This window comes from Castanea sativa, chromosome 1 (genome assembly GCF_040712315.1).
Source record: "Castanea sativa cultivar Marrone di Chiusa Pesio chromosome 1, ASM4071231v1".
Classification (NCBI taxonomy): Eukaryota; Viridiplantae; Streptophyta; class Magnoliopsida; order Fagales; family Fagaceae; genus Castanea; species Castanea sativa.
Window position 1 is genome coordinate 75,061,555 of NC_134013.1, and position 14,222 is coordinate 75,075,776.

A 14,222-nucleotide genomic window follows, 5' to 3' on the forward strand; every position below is an offset into this window, starting at 1 on the left:
TATGCCGAGCATAGACATCCCAGACATACAGCAGATAGGAGGAGGAGAAGATTGGATGAGTCCGATAATGATTTACCTCAAAGATGGAAGGTTTCCAGAAGACAAGGATGAAGCGAGAAAGTTAAGGGTTAGGTCGGCCAAGTATGTCCTCATAAATGAAGTGTTGTACAAGCGAGGTTTTTCCCAACCTTACTTAAGATGCTTGGCTCCTAACGAGTCAAACTATGTTCTAAGGGAAGTTCACGAAGGATCGTGTGGAAATCATTCAGGAGCAAGGTCGCTAGTCCATAAAATCGTCCGTGCCGGCTACTATTGGCCTACAATGCAGGCAGATGCTAAAGCTTATGTCAAGGTATGTGACCAATGCCAGCGCTACAGCAATGTGCCTAGACAGCCGTCAAAATACCAGACCCCAATGATGGCCCCATGGCCCTTCGCACAGTGGGGACTGGACATCCTAGGCCCCTTCCCCATGGGAATCCGACAGATGAAGTTTTTGGTGGTAGGAATAGATTACTTTACCAAGTAGGTAGAAGCCGAGCCCCTTGCAGCAATCACTCAGCAGAATGTGAAAAATTTTGTATGGAAGAATATCCTATGTAGGTTCGGAGTACCTAGGGTATTAGTATCTGACAACGGACGTCAATTTGACAATGCACCCTTCAGGGACTTTTGCAATCATTTCGGGATCAAGAATCACTATTCCTCACCCTCCCACCCACAGGCAAATGGACAAGCAGAAGTAGCAAACCGATCCCTGCTGAAAATCATCAAGACTCGGCTCGAGAAGGCAAAAGGGATATGGCCAGACCAGCTACCAGGTGTTCTTTGGGCCTATAGGACGACTGCACGAACTCCGACAGGAGAGACCCCTTTTAAACTAGCCTATGGGAGTGAAGCTGTCATACCAGCGGAGGTCCATATGGCAAGTCATTGAGTGAGGGAGTACCAGGAGAAAGACAACGGGGAACAACTTCGCCTTGACCTCGATCTTATTGACGAGGTAAGAATGGATGCGGAGCAAAGGACGGCGAGGTACAAAAATCTCATGGCCAGACATCATGATGCCATGGTAAAGCCCAGACGGTTCGGTGTGGGGGACCTTGTCCTCAAAAGGGTCTCTTTGGCGACCAGGAACCCAGCTCATGGAAAACTGGGACCCAATTGGGAAGGACCCTACAGGGTAATCAACTGCAAGAGGCAGGGGTCCTACTACCTGGAAGCCCTGGACGGGCGGAAGTTAGAGCATCCCTGGAATGTGGAACACTTGAGAAGGTACTATCAGTGGTGAGCAGGGACGAGGAAAGTCAGTGGCAAAATTACAGCTATGATTTGCGTGTTTGCTTATACTTACTTTTGCTTTTACTACTATTATGGTGTGTTATGAATAAAAGTGCACTAGTTCTTAAACTTTTGCACTACTTACAGACCAGCTTATGAAAGACGAGACTATGTACTTAAGTATCTCAATAAGGCACTAGCTTATAAGCATGTGCCGTGTTTGTGAACAATGTTCATGTAATAATATGGTTTGGATTTCTTATGTATTTGATGCATAGATTTAGTTTCCATAATACCCACAGAAGGGGCAAAAGCCTAAGACGAATTGAAAACTTCGGACCCAGAAACACTCGTGCAAAGCTTTCCTTTAAAAAGGATAAAGCAAAGAGAAAGAAGTCAAGGCCTGCTCGTCCAAAGCTTTCCTTTAAAAAGGATAAAACAGAGAAAGAAGTCAAGGCCTTCTCGTCCAAAACTTTCCTTTAAAAAGGATAAAGTAAAGAGAAAGAAGCCTAGGAATACTCGTCTAAGATTTTCCTTCAAATGAGTATAAAGCAAAAGGAAAAAAGGTCAAGGCCCACTCGTCTAAGAAAGAAAAGTAAGCATTAAGGTATAACATTCCAAAGACGAGCACTCGTCAAGACGAGAAAACATAAACATTATGAACTTATTACGAGAAGGCGAGTAATAATGGCCTAAAGGACAAGCAAAAGTAATGCACTCATCGTCATCGTCCTAAGTGGGTCGTCCATAAAAAGATCGTGTAGACGATCATTCAACAGTTAGAGCATTGTTTGAAAGACAATTGCATAAATGATGGCATATAAGCTCGTCCATACAATAGATAACAAATAAAAAAGATATTCTATAGCCTAAAGAGGGTAGACGGCAACCGTCCAAAAACCCTTATAAAATAAGCATTAAAAGGCATTGTTCATGAACTCGTCCATAATACTCTAGACAAGGTAATTGTACTTGAATACATTTCAAATTCTTAAATACATTTTAAATAAAAAAGAAAGAAAAGAAAGCTAAACAACAATAACAATTGGTTGAAAAGAAACATTTTCTTCAAGAGGAAGGGGCATCAGTGTTGGGGTCGTCCTGAGCCGGTTTAGTAGAAGCGTCGTCCTCGATGTTGACATCGTCTGAGCCTGTATGGACGAGAGAACTTGTAGCAGCAGCAAGGTTGAGTTTAATGGTGCTAAAGTCAACTTCAGGAAAGTTGTCCATAGCGTCCATCCTAAAATCCTCAAACCCTGCTGCGTAGTTCGTATCCATCAGGTCAGTGAACTCTTTGGATGCTTTGAATTCCTCCACTGCCTCGTCTTTAGCTTTCTTAAGAAGTAGACTCAGCTCGTCATTCTCCCTTTGAAGAAGTTCAAGACGGTCGTCCTTCTTGGCAGCGTCGGACTTCAGCTCCCCCACCAAAGTCTTCAGCTCCTCAGCCTCGTCCTTGGCCTTGTTCGCCACCTCTGCCCACGTCCTGCAGTCGTTCTTGATCTCTTCTATTCTCTTCTCTAGAAGGATCCTCATCCTGTCCATCTCTGTGGCCTGCCTGGACGCAGCTATGAACTTTGACATTGCCTACATGGAAGAGTAAAAAGTTCAGAAGATAGAAATAACATTGGGCAAATATGGATAAGCCAAGACGAGGTGAAAATGGTCACCTTGAAGAGATCGTGGACGCCGGAGTGCTCGAACTCCTTCAAGGACATGTCATAGCACGCAGCTATGTCTTCGCCCTTCACAGCCTCTTGGAATCGTTCCCAAGCCAGATCCTCGTTCTCCAATAAATTAGTAGAAATCCTTTGAGGAGGCTGGGACGAGTCAGGAGCAGGGGACTTGGACGGAGTGACACTAAGGGGCGTGGACGAGTCTACGTCAACGACCAGGATGGGCGGCTGGGGAGGAAGTTCAGGCCTAGCAGTTTCAGCCCTGGACGGCCCAGACTTAGCCTTCTTCCCCCGACGACTTGGCAAGCTAGCCAAGTCCACATGCTTGGACAAGCTTTTCCTTTTTTCTCCTGAAGCAGGACGAGGCTGGGTCTGAGGTTCAGGTCTAGCTACCTCGTCGACCACTTCCTTCCCCTTGTTTCCCTTCATGGTTGCCATCCCTAAAAAAATAATAATAATAATAATAAATAAATAAATAAATAATAATAAATAATAATAATAATAATAATAATAGATAATAATAATAAAACAAAAATGAAAAAATGCATATCTTGAGAGGAGCACTCACGTCTACGGGTAGTTAGCTCGTGTGCTAAAGCTTCGACGGACGGTTCAGGGCCGAGTCCCCACTTGTGTAGACGCTTAAGGGTCACTAACGAGTGAAAGTCTCGTTCAGAATGTAGACGGGCCCTGTGGATGCGGTCGCGGTGGAGCTTGCTCAAAGAAGGTCGTCCAACGGCTGGAAAGGCAAGAAGGAAGTTAAGGTTAGACCATCGTCCAAATAGAAAGTATAATAAAAAAGAAATAAAAAAGAAGAGCATAACATACCTTCTGGACGAAGGTTCCCTATGTCTCCAGTATAAGGAGCAAACGAGTCTCTACCAATCTCAACGGGATGCCCCGCCCAGAAACCAGAGACGAAGAAAAATTTCGTCTTCCAGTTTCTGTCAGACGAGGGCAAAGACTTAATCAGTCTACAGTCATTGCCCCTGGCTGTGAACTGATGGAAGCCTCGAGATTGATTTATTTCGGAGGGTTTATAGCAGTACAAGAACTCGTCCACGGTGATAGGACGGTCCCCGTCAAACACCTCCATCCATAAGACTTGCATGGAGACAATTAGTCTCCATGCGTTGGGGTTAAGCTGACACACTCCCAAGCCCAGCCTAGTGAGTAATTCCCTAGCAAAGGCATTCAAAGGAAGTCTAAGCCCCCCTAACAAATAAGCTTCATAAATACCTATTCCAAAACGAGGCTGGCAACACCATTCACCTCGGACAGCTAACCTAGGGTTTAGATCATCAGGAATTTGAAACCAAGTCCTAAGGGCATCTAACCTTCTCTCGTCCGTCCTAGAAGGAACCTCTAGAGCACAACTATATACGGTTTCCCGTTCGTCCAAAGGGGAGGACGGCAGGGAGCTTGTCGAGGTGTCAGCCCCAGAGGCTGTCCTCGTCCTAAAACTCTCTTGAAAGGCTTCTACAGGGATTCCAGGAACACCAGATGTGTATTCCTCGGTTGTGTGACCACTACTACTACTGTTGCTAGACGAGCAGGAGGCCATCGAAAACGTCCTAACACTTAAAAAGGAAAGCTAGAATAAGTGTAGAAAGATTACCTGGCTCTAGACGAGGGACACTAAGGACGCTGAGGATATTCTTAGACGAAGCGACGGACGAGAGTGTCAAAGCAGAAAATTTGAAAAAGTGAAAGGGGCATGAGAGAGAAACCACTATTTATAGGCAGAAAAGTCTCGGTAACCACAACGACGAACCCAATTAGAAGGCGACACGTGGCGCATGCCTCGGAGGAGTAAACCAGTTGACTAACCCCCTATGGATGTGCGACACGTAGTGCGTTTTAAAATCTGTTGATACATTGCATAACTCCTGGACGAGGGGCAACTGATGTGGGATGAAAACGCTTAGATCGTCCCTGGACGGTCATCACCTCGGCAGCCGTCCAGGAGTTATCCTCAGGACGAGGGTAACGGACAAAGCCGTCCTGAGGGTGATAGCGAAACTACATCCCTCGTCCATGGGATGCGCACAGCCTGCCCCGAGATGACTCGTCCACATAAAGATTCGTGGACGAGGATGCTACACTTGGAATTAACAGGCACACTCGACGAAGGAATTCCAGGACGAGGGTATCATACTTAGGAGAATCTCCGAATATAATGTAACAATCCCTTATCCCACGCATAACTGTCATGTATCCGTTGTGAAATAGAAGTGTAACTCCTAAACGGTTATGGCAGTTACGTTTAAGCCTCCTTGAATCCAAGGGAGGTTCCAATTTCGATAACCGTCTATGAAGACACTATATAAAGACTGATTCAGACAAGGCAAAGGGATGTGAATTTGACTCCAAAAAAGTTGGAACTCCAAAAATATAGAGAGAAAAACTAACTTTGCCATCGGAGGGTTTTTGGCCGGCACCCCCGGTCACCTTTGATTCGCTTTTCTTTTTTCTTCAGGCCGCAGAGAGAGCAAGTGGTCCTTTCAAGTCCGAAGCATCCAGCCTACTGATCTTCTTTGCATCATCAATATCAAAAGGAAAAACATTTTAGATGGGTTTGTGGGAGATATGTAACGACAATATAAGAAACCCACACATATTGTAGGAGAGAGGTTTTATGAGAATCTCTCATAAGATAATTTTCCTCTTTTCTTATTTATTCATTACATATAACCTTACAAAATTTATTAGCAAAAAATAAACAAATAATTAACAAAAAATAGAAAAGTCTTTAAACATAACAGGATAACTGCAAATGTTGTTGTAAAACATTTGGAAGGCTTAATAAAAGATGTTGAATCATAATCTTCTTTGTCATACACTATCATATATATATATGGTCTATGGATGAAGTTTTTAGAAAACATTTTTATTATCCAGACATTGTTTACTTTATGAGATCCTTATATATTGTGGTCAGGACATTGAAAAAAATATAAGTTTCAAATGTGACTAAAAAAAAGTAACCAGAACTTTAACCAATAAAAATAGAAGATTGACCACACCCATAATGTAGAACCATTCAATTTGACTTATGTCCTACAAATTTTAATTCTAACTCTAATTATAATAATGTTTCAAAAATTAATCAATTACCAAATTTTGTGTTCGTTTTTTGGAGCTTGCCTGATGACACTTATGGTTGTATCAGTAGTTTGCAATGCGTAATATTATTGGACAAATGCATAAACCTAAAATTGGGATGAATAAAAAATTATGACACTAAAAAAAAAAAAAAAAAAAAAAAGCTCATTGTACACACATAAGAATAGGCTCTTTTTGAATCACACAATATTTTTCCATTGAATTTGTATTTTCCTTTGATTATGGTCACGCATAGGAGTTTTCAAATAAAGTGGTTGGCTGTTAGGAGTTTTAGTAGCATTAATTTTGACTAATTTCATAAATTCATGTTAAGTTATTTGTGATATTTTGTTAAAAAAAATACTAGCCTCACGCGCGTGCCCATATGCTCTTCTATTTTTTTGAAAAAAAGTTAATAATTTGCATCTATTATAATTTGAAATTATTACATTTTTTAATTACAAAAAAAACTTAAGGGTGCGATGAGTATTATGTGCTCAAAGGTTGGTATATTATATATATATAGGATATTTTCTCAACAACCCTCGCGTGAAACGATTAATCCCTGGCACGTGGACGCGGTGTTAATGTTATCTTTTCTTTTCCTGTTCCATTCCTTTATAACGTAACGGTAACGTAGCCCCTCCCTCCACACCCCACCGTTATACCCAAGAATTCAAACATAACAAAAGATTAGAAAATAGCGGGATTTTGAATTTGAATCATGTAACGGACAAATCCAACATTGTCCTCTCCTTTTACTCGATTTCAGTACCACTCTCTCTTCCACTTCAACTCCACTCCACCACCTCCTTCTCTCTCTCACTCTCACACACACGATGGCTTCTCTCACACCAGGAATCCTCCTCAAGCTCCTCCAATCAATGAACTCCACGTCTCGCGTCACCGGCGACCACCGCTCCGCCCTCCTCCAAGTCATTGGCATAGTCCCCGCACTCGCCGGCTCTGACCTCTGGCCCAACCACGGCTTCTACGTTCAGCTCTCCGATTCTCTCAACTCTTCTTACGTTTCTCTCTCTGAACGCGACAACGAACTCATCTTAACCAACCGATTGCAGCTCGGCCAGTTCGTCTACGTCGACCGCTTCGACTTCGACTCGCCTGTCCCGCGCGTGTGCGGCATTCGCCCTATCGCCGGCCGCCACGCCTTCGTCGGAACTCCCGAGCCTCTCGTCGCGCGTATTTCGGCCTCGAAGCGCGAGTTCGTGATTCAACCCGTGACGGCCGATTCGGATCGGTCGGCGGATCCGATTGCGGTTTACTTGTCGAGCAGGAAATCAGAGGAGTCTCGAAGCGATAGCGAAAGCGAAAGGAAGGAGTCGATGAAAAGCGAATCGAAAGCTGAAAAGGGAAGAAGGTCAAGTTCAAGGCGGGCTTTAGCGCCTATTGGAAATGTAGGAGGAGATTCCGATGAACCAAAAGTTTCCGATCGACCTCAGAGGTTCTCATCCCCTGCGGCGTCAAAAAGATCGGTATCGGTCGGGAAGAAGAATGTCGGTGTTGCGGCGGAGAGAGATCCATCGCCGGCCGGAAAAGGAAAGAGATCGGCGTCTCCGGTGCCGTCCAAATGCGTGGTTCCGAGCTTAATTGCGGCTCGCGAAGAGAATCGGAAAACGTCGAAGGAGCCGGCGATTGTCGTGCCGTCGAGGTACCGGCAAGCGTCTCCGGCGGGGCGGAGACAAGCTTCACCTAATTCACGCAGGACTTCGCTTTCTCCGGGGAGGAGATTATCCGGTGTGAAGCTTTCGCCAATGGTGGGCGCTGCGGATTCGAGCAGTAAGAAGAAGATGGCGAGTATTGTGGCCGGAATTTCGAAAGTCTCAGAAGCACTTGTTGGCTCTGCAAAGACAAATAGGAAGAGCTGGGATGAGCCGCCGCCCCCAGCGGCAGACGCAGCAGCAGCAGCGCCAGCCCCTGTGGAGCCAAAAGAGAAGGCTGTATCGAAGAAGAAACCGGATCCGCAAGCAATTTTGCGGACTCAGGTAAATTCGATACCTATACTATACTAATCTAACTTGTTCATGTGTTCCATCATCCATGTTGTGTTGTCTCGATCTCATTTTGCTTCCAATTCATTATGCGTTAAGTTAGGGAAGAAACCAATCAGCATATGTTTTCGGTATGGACTATGGACCAAAGGGAAAATGTTAAAGCTATTACAAATTTTACTACAAGAACTTATAATTACGTGACTAGAATATAATTGATGTCAATTAAACAATATAATAAATGAATTTTTAAATTATTTTTTCATGATTGGTAACAAATCAATTCATAAGAGCTTTATAGTAAAAATTGTAGTATCTCTTAGGAGTGATGTTAAAGATGCTATAAATTTTTTTACATAAGTTTTGCCAACTGATGTGTCAAATTCTAAACACAAAATTGAAAAAGTAATTAAGAAATTTATATTATATTGTTAATGTGGCCCCAATCATATTCATTGTCATATCAATATGTAAATTTGTTATGGTAAAATTGATGAAACCTTTAATACTTTTCATTAGAGATGTGCCCACCTTTTTGGTTATGATACATTATTTTGAACAGATATGTTAAATTCAAAAATTTGATTTAGGCATTTGGTGAACTGAGTTTTGGAGAAAAGGAAAAGCAAACAAAATTTGGACGAATAGCTTCACATTGATCAGCCTTCCTGTTAATATTTGATTCAACAAAGATTGGCAATGGCGATTGTTATGACATGATAAAATGAAAGATGGAGATCATATAATTCAGCAAAACCAACTCTTGCTGTTAGACACAAAACCCCTCTGGATTAAACCCACTGAATTTCCGTCAATCAGTATTCCAATAACACGGATATGCTGTTCAAGAGTGTCCTTTAGTTGGGAAGTCCAATGTTCAGTGAAAAGTTCATCAGTGATTGATAGTCCACACTTACGCTTTTCCTTTGTTGATAGTATTCTTTTTAAGATTTATTCTGGTTCAATTGCATGAACTGAAGAGTTTGCAATGATAAACTATACTAAGCTTCTTTTTTCCATGCTTATGCTGCTTTTCAGGCTGCAATTTCTAGACGTATAAGTGATGTAAATGGTCGAAGACATAATACAGATGATTCTCCAACTGATGAGAAAACAAAACCTAGTTCTCCTGACAGTCATCTGAATGTGGAGAAACCTAACTTTGAAGCACTTGGCATCGCTGTTCATGAAAAGAAATGGACAGATGGTAGCGTTCCATTGGATGCAGTGTCTTCAGATCTTGCTAGGCTTGGAAAGGTATGCATCAAGATTAGGAACTAGAAATTGATCAGTTGTGCACTGAAACAGAACTAAATTGAGTGAGCTTAGCAAGGATGATTTCATATCTACTCAACATACTAATAGAACACTTAAATTTTGGTTAAAGATTGGAGACAGAAGTTTGACTTTTTGCACTTCAACTAAATGCAGGAGGCCATGCAAAGGAGAGTTCTTGCTTCTGCAGCTGCAGCTGAAGCATTGGAGGAAGCCCTTGCTACTGAGTCTATTGTGAGGAGTTTAAGGTAGTTTTCCATCCCTTCCCCTCTTTTGTTTTCTCTTTAAGTGCAGGTGCATTTGCATCATAGACATGACATGACACAACATTTAGTTTATAAGTTAGGAGGAGGGTGGCAGTGGCACCATTTAACAAATTATAGCATGTGAGATACAGCTTGAAGCTATAGTCTAATGAGTTTTTTTTTTTTTTTTGTCTCCTCAAACTAAGTTCTGTGGTTGTAATATAATCCTCATCCTTGTAATATAAAGCATTTATGCTTTAGTACTGAGGTTGTATATAACGTTATGTTGTGTCTCAAGTTCATAGCTTTTACTCTCTAATCATTGTTGAATGGAGCATAACTTTCCTCCTATCCTCTGCAGCATGTTCTCAGAACTCTCTTCTGAATCCAAGGCTGGAAATCCTCTGCCAACCATTGATCGGTTCTTCACAATCTATAACAATGTTGTGAAATTCACTGTGATTGCTGAATCAGTAGCTAGTAGCCACAATGCTGATACAGCTAATGATATTATTCCCCCAGAGAAATCAAAATCTATTTCTCTCTGGGTTGAAGCTGCCTTGGCCACGGACCTTCAGATTGTCTCTCTTCTTACCAGCCAAGATCCTGAACCTCCATCAAATCTGCAGAAAAGTTTGTCAAAAAGACAATCTCACAATGCACCTACCAAGAACCATCTAAAAACTTCATCATGTCCACAATCTAATCCTAGTCATGAGGTGTGGACAAGGGGACATGGAATGAAAGACACAGTTGAACTTGCAAATAAGTTGCTGTCTGAAATGCAAATTTGGTTTCTAAGATTTGTCGAGGAGTCACTTGAAGCAGGTTTTAGAGTGTTCAGAGAGAGTGCTACTGATGGGAGTAAAACAATCTCTCTTGATGGTGGCTCCATTGCAGTAGTGTTATCACAGTTGAAGAGAGTCAATGATTGGTTGGACCTTGTGATTTCAAAAGGGGATGAGCTAATGACAGAAAAGGTTGAGCGGTTGAAACGAAAGATCTATGGGTTTGTCATCCAACATGTTGGAACTACGTTTGATTGATAACTCCTTGCCCATTGCTTCATCTTGATATTCTCTTTTTTTTCTTTGATTAAGTTAGTTCTTGTGTATCTTTTGTTTAAAGTTTATATGAGCAAGACATGCTTCTTAAATTAAATTGCTTTAGATATTTTTTTTCCATGGAAAAATTATGATTTGATTCATTGTAAAGTGCTTTCAGCAGGTTCCAAAATCTGGACTTTTATCGAAAATATATTTGCTTCCTTGCAAATGAAGATTGTATAGTATGTTTACTTCAATAGTATTGTGGTATTACCTGATTCTCTTCCTAAGCAAAATTTGGGTTCTTACTTCTTATCTCCACTCTTCCCTTGTAAGAGGGGGAAATAAAGGAAGATTATAGTGCGAATAGAATTTGGAAATCATTTCAACTTTATAGGATAAACTATAGCTTTGGAATAATGATATCAGCTTAAATGTCACTTTAGGAGTAAGGGATAAAACAAATCATTGCCCATTTGAAACTGAAGATAATTGTTGCCTTTTGTAGTCTCAGAAGAGAGAATGGTATTGTGGCTATTCGTCATTTCATCTTGTTTGTAGGGCCATACACCATGGTACAGTACCTTTTGTTCCATTCCCTTACGTAAGTACAAAATGGAGGTATGATCGCCAAAAAAGATTAGTATTAGAGGTGCCTATAGGAAGACTTGAAATTGAGACATTCTGCTTTGCAGGTGCCTCAATTGAGACATTCTAGATTCCTGGTGTATGAGCCATATTGGTGAAAGTTCAGAGTTTCAAACTTGTTGGTCTGCTTTGGGCTCTGACAGCCATACAAATTTGATGAAACATCCTTTTTGTTCCCACTTTTTACCTCAAATCCTCTCTAGGGAGCTTATGCCATGAAATGAGGTAAGGACTGGGTTGTACCCCTTTTTATGACACTTCGTCATGTTGGTTTCTTCTTACGAAGATAAGATACGCAATACTCAACTCTCCCTAAGAGACAAATTATTTCCAACAAAGACAAAATAGAACAATGAAAAAGAAAAACATATATCACTTATGAAATAAATTAAAGTAAATTAATCTGTGCCTCCTACTTGAATAACTGTGATACTTTCACACATATAACCACATTAACAAAGATAAAATTTATGATGATTATCAATCAAATAATTTAAAAATTGTAACTCTATCACATAATAAAGAAAAAAAAAAGTTGAATAGAAAGATACAAGTAAACATAATGAAATCCCAGTTTGGGGCTAAATATATCAAAAACTTCCAAGAGAAACGATTATGGCTTTAAATAAATATATAGTCATGTGATTGAAAAACGGAAAACAATGTGCAAAAAAATTGAAACATTCGGAATATGAAGAAACAAACCTACTGGAAGCACCAAGAGACCGGTACCTTCTTTCTTTCCAACCACGATTCTTCAATAGCTAAAAAAAATAATCCCAATTTTAGATAGAAAGAAAAACCAAAATTTCAGTTGAATAAACTAATTAACAAAAAGGAAGATAGTGATGAGATGAACCTAAAAGCAACGTTGGAGTGGAGGAGTCTATGGCTAATTGGCTTATGGCAGAACCATTATTTGAAACTTTGAAAAAAAGAAAAAGAAAAAACGAACAAAGAAGGGAAGAGAGAGCATTAGTGGGTATTGGAATAAAAAAAAAAAAATTTGTCCCACGTCTTGTGTTCTACTCTAAATATTAGTGATATATAGAGTTTACTAAATTTACAATTATAGTTCAGGTGGGGATGTAGGTGGGGCGGGATGGAGCGAGGTAGGATGGGGATAAAAAGACTAAATGGCTATCTGTATTCCCGCCCTCCACTTTTGCAAGGTAGGAAAAACCCGCTCGAGACTAGGTAGATCGAGTTGGCAAAACTTGTACTGATTCTCATCTATATCCACCACTGATATCATCTATTTTTTTACTATATTAGTAGATGTCAAAAAAAAAAAAAAATTGTGTCAATTGACTTTCTCATGTCAAGTAAGTCTAGAAACACTCCAAAATTTTACCTAAATTCATAACATGTTTAAGACTTTAAGTGATACCTTGTAATTGGAATTCATAGGTGCCTTAAAAAAGGATTAATACGATGGTTCAAATTAAAGTAAGGTTTATACATTCTTTGGTGCCTAAATTGAAGTCGAAGAGTCACTCAACCTATCCCTTAGCATTGCTTTTTTCTGGTGGATTTGAGAAAGACATGTACAAAATAGATGTGCCTATAGGAAGACTCGAAATTGACTTGGTAGTTGGAATTCCTCAATTGAGACATTCTAAATTCCTGGTGTAAGAGCCACTATGGGTGAAAGTTCAAACTTGTTGCTCTGAATTGGGCCCTGACAGCCATACAAATTTGACGGTGTGTTTCCCACTTCTTACCACAAATCCTCTCTAGGGAGCTTATGCCATGAGTGAGGTGAGGACCCTTGGCATGCGTAATTGAGTATCACTTCTATGGTCAAAATTGACCCGCAAATCACGAGGATAAGAATGAGGGGCCTATAACAGGACATAACTAAGGTAGGCTGAGAATTCTTCACGTGCCGGCCCATGTCAGGCCCAGAAGAAACCTGTTGGTGTCTATTGAACAATGATACTACACACAAAAATTGACATTTTTTACTGAGACGGCAAGATTGTACTGAGTTTTCATTTGGGTTAATCATTAACACTATTTTTTTACTTATATTAACAATCTGTATTTTTTTACTTATACTAAAATCTGTTATATTTGTAGGTGTCAAAAATTTTATCAAATTTTTTGTGCCTAGACTTTTCTTGTGTTGAGTAAGTCTAAAAACACACTTAAGTACATACCAAAATTCATAGCATACTTAAGTATTACCTTTGTGATTGGAATTCATAGGTGTCTTTAAAAATAATTAATACAAGTATTTGAATCAAATTAAGGTTTATACATTCTTATGTGCCTAAACTGAAGTCGAAGAGGAAGAGTCATTCAACCTATATATCTTAGCATTGCTTTTCTCTGGCTGATGTGATTTAATAATTATCTAATGCTAGTCATGCCAACAATTGGAATTAGGTTTTTGTATTATTATTTCTTTTTAGTGCCTATGGCTCTAAAAGGATATGCTCAATCACATACTAAAAAAATGTTTACGTGATATGATACTACTATTTCAGTCCCTTCCTAACCTACACATTAAAAAAAGGAGGGACAACCTTATTCCTTTTTAAGGTGCACCTATATTTTTACCTTTCTTTGATTATATCTTATGTTCTTTTGTCTTTTTTTATCCACAAAATGACTAAGTTTCTAGTCATCAATCCATCTGACGAACAGGTTAAACTACAACTATTATTGTCCTTTTCATAAATAAAAAATAATTATTATTGTCCTTTTTTTTTTGACAAAAATTATTGTCCTTACTTTAGCCAATGAAACCAAAAATGATTGAAAATATAATTCTAAAGGTCAATGTAGTGCGAGCGCAATACTAATTAAATAGAGAAATATAGAGTTTTTTTTATATTAAAAAAAATGTGACAGTTTTTATTGCAGAAAAGAAATATATACAAGGGGTATAAAAAATTGGTGAGAACCTTTTTCTTTTTTTTTTCTGTCTCAAAG

The 14,222-nt window shown here is 40.0% G+C and overlaps 1 protein-coding gene and 1 long non-coding RNA gene across 2 annotated transcripts; one reads left to right on the forward strand and one right to left on the reverse strand.

The window, feature by feature from the left end:
- The first annotated feature begins 6,759 nt into the window (after window positions 1-6,759).
- On the forward strand, window positions 6,760-10,889 carry LOC142643281 (uncharacterized). Its single transcript, XM_075817831.1, has 4 exons — window positions 6,760-8,062; window positions 9,107-9,325; window positions 9,500-9,591; window positions 9,950-10,889. Exons 1-4 carry the CDS (start codon window positions 6,899-6,901, stop codon window positions 10,632-10,634), a joined length of 2,160 nt encoding a protein of 719 aa, XP_075673946.1. The 5' UTR covers window positions 6,760-6,898; the 3' UTR covers window positions 10,635-10,889.
- Window positions 10,085-12,285, reverse strand: LOC142643290 (uncharacterized). Its single transcript, XR_012845830.1, has 3 exons — window positions 12,142-12,285; window positions 11,988-12,046; window positions 10,085-10,211 (listed from the first exon to the last, which is right to left on the reverse strand). It is a non-coding gene; the product is annotated as an uncharacterized LOC142643290 (long non-coding RNA).
- Window positions 12,286-14,222: the final 1,937 nt, after the last annotated feature.

Bases quoted from the DNA above. Each gene is read 5' to 3' on its own strand.
- LOC142643281 (XM_075817831.1), top strand. From the start codon at position 6,899: ATGGCTTCTCTCACACCAGGAATCCTCCTCAAGCTCCTCCAATCAATG. The intron at 9,326-9,499 runs GTATGCATCAAG...AACTAAATGCAG, and splicing joins ATCTTGCTAGGCTTGGAAAG to GAGGCCATGCAAAGGAGAGT. The intron at 9,592-9,949 runs GTAGTTTTCCAT...TATCCTCTGCAG, and splicing joins TCTATTGTGAGGAGTTTAAG to CATGTTCTCAGAACTCTCTT.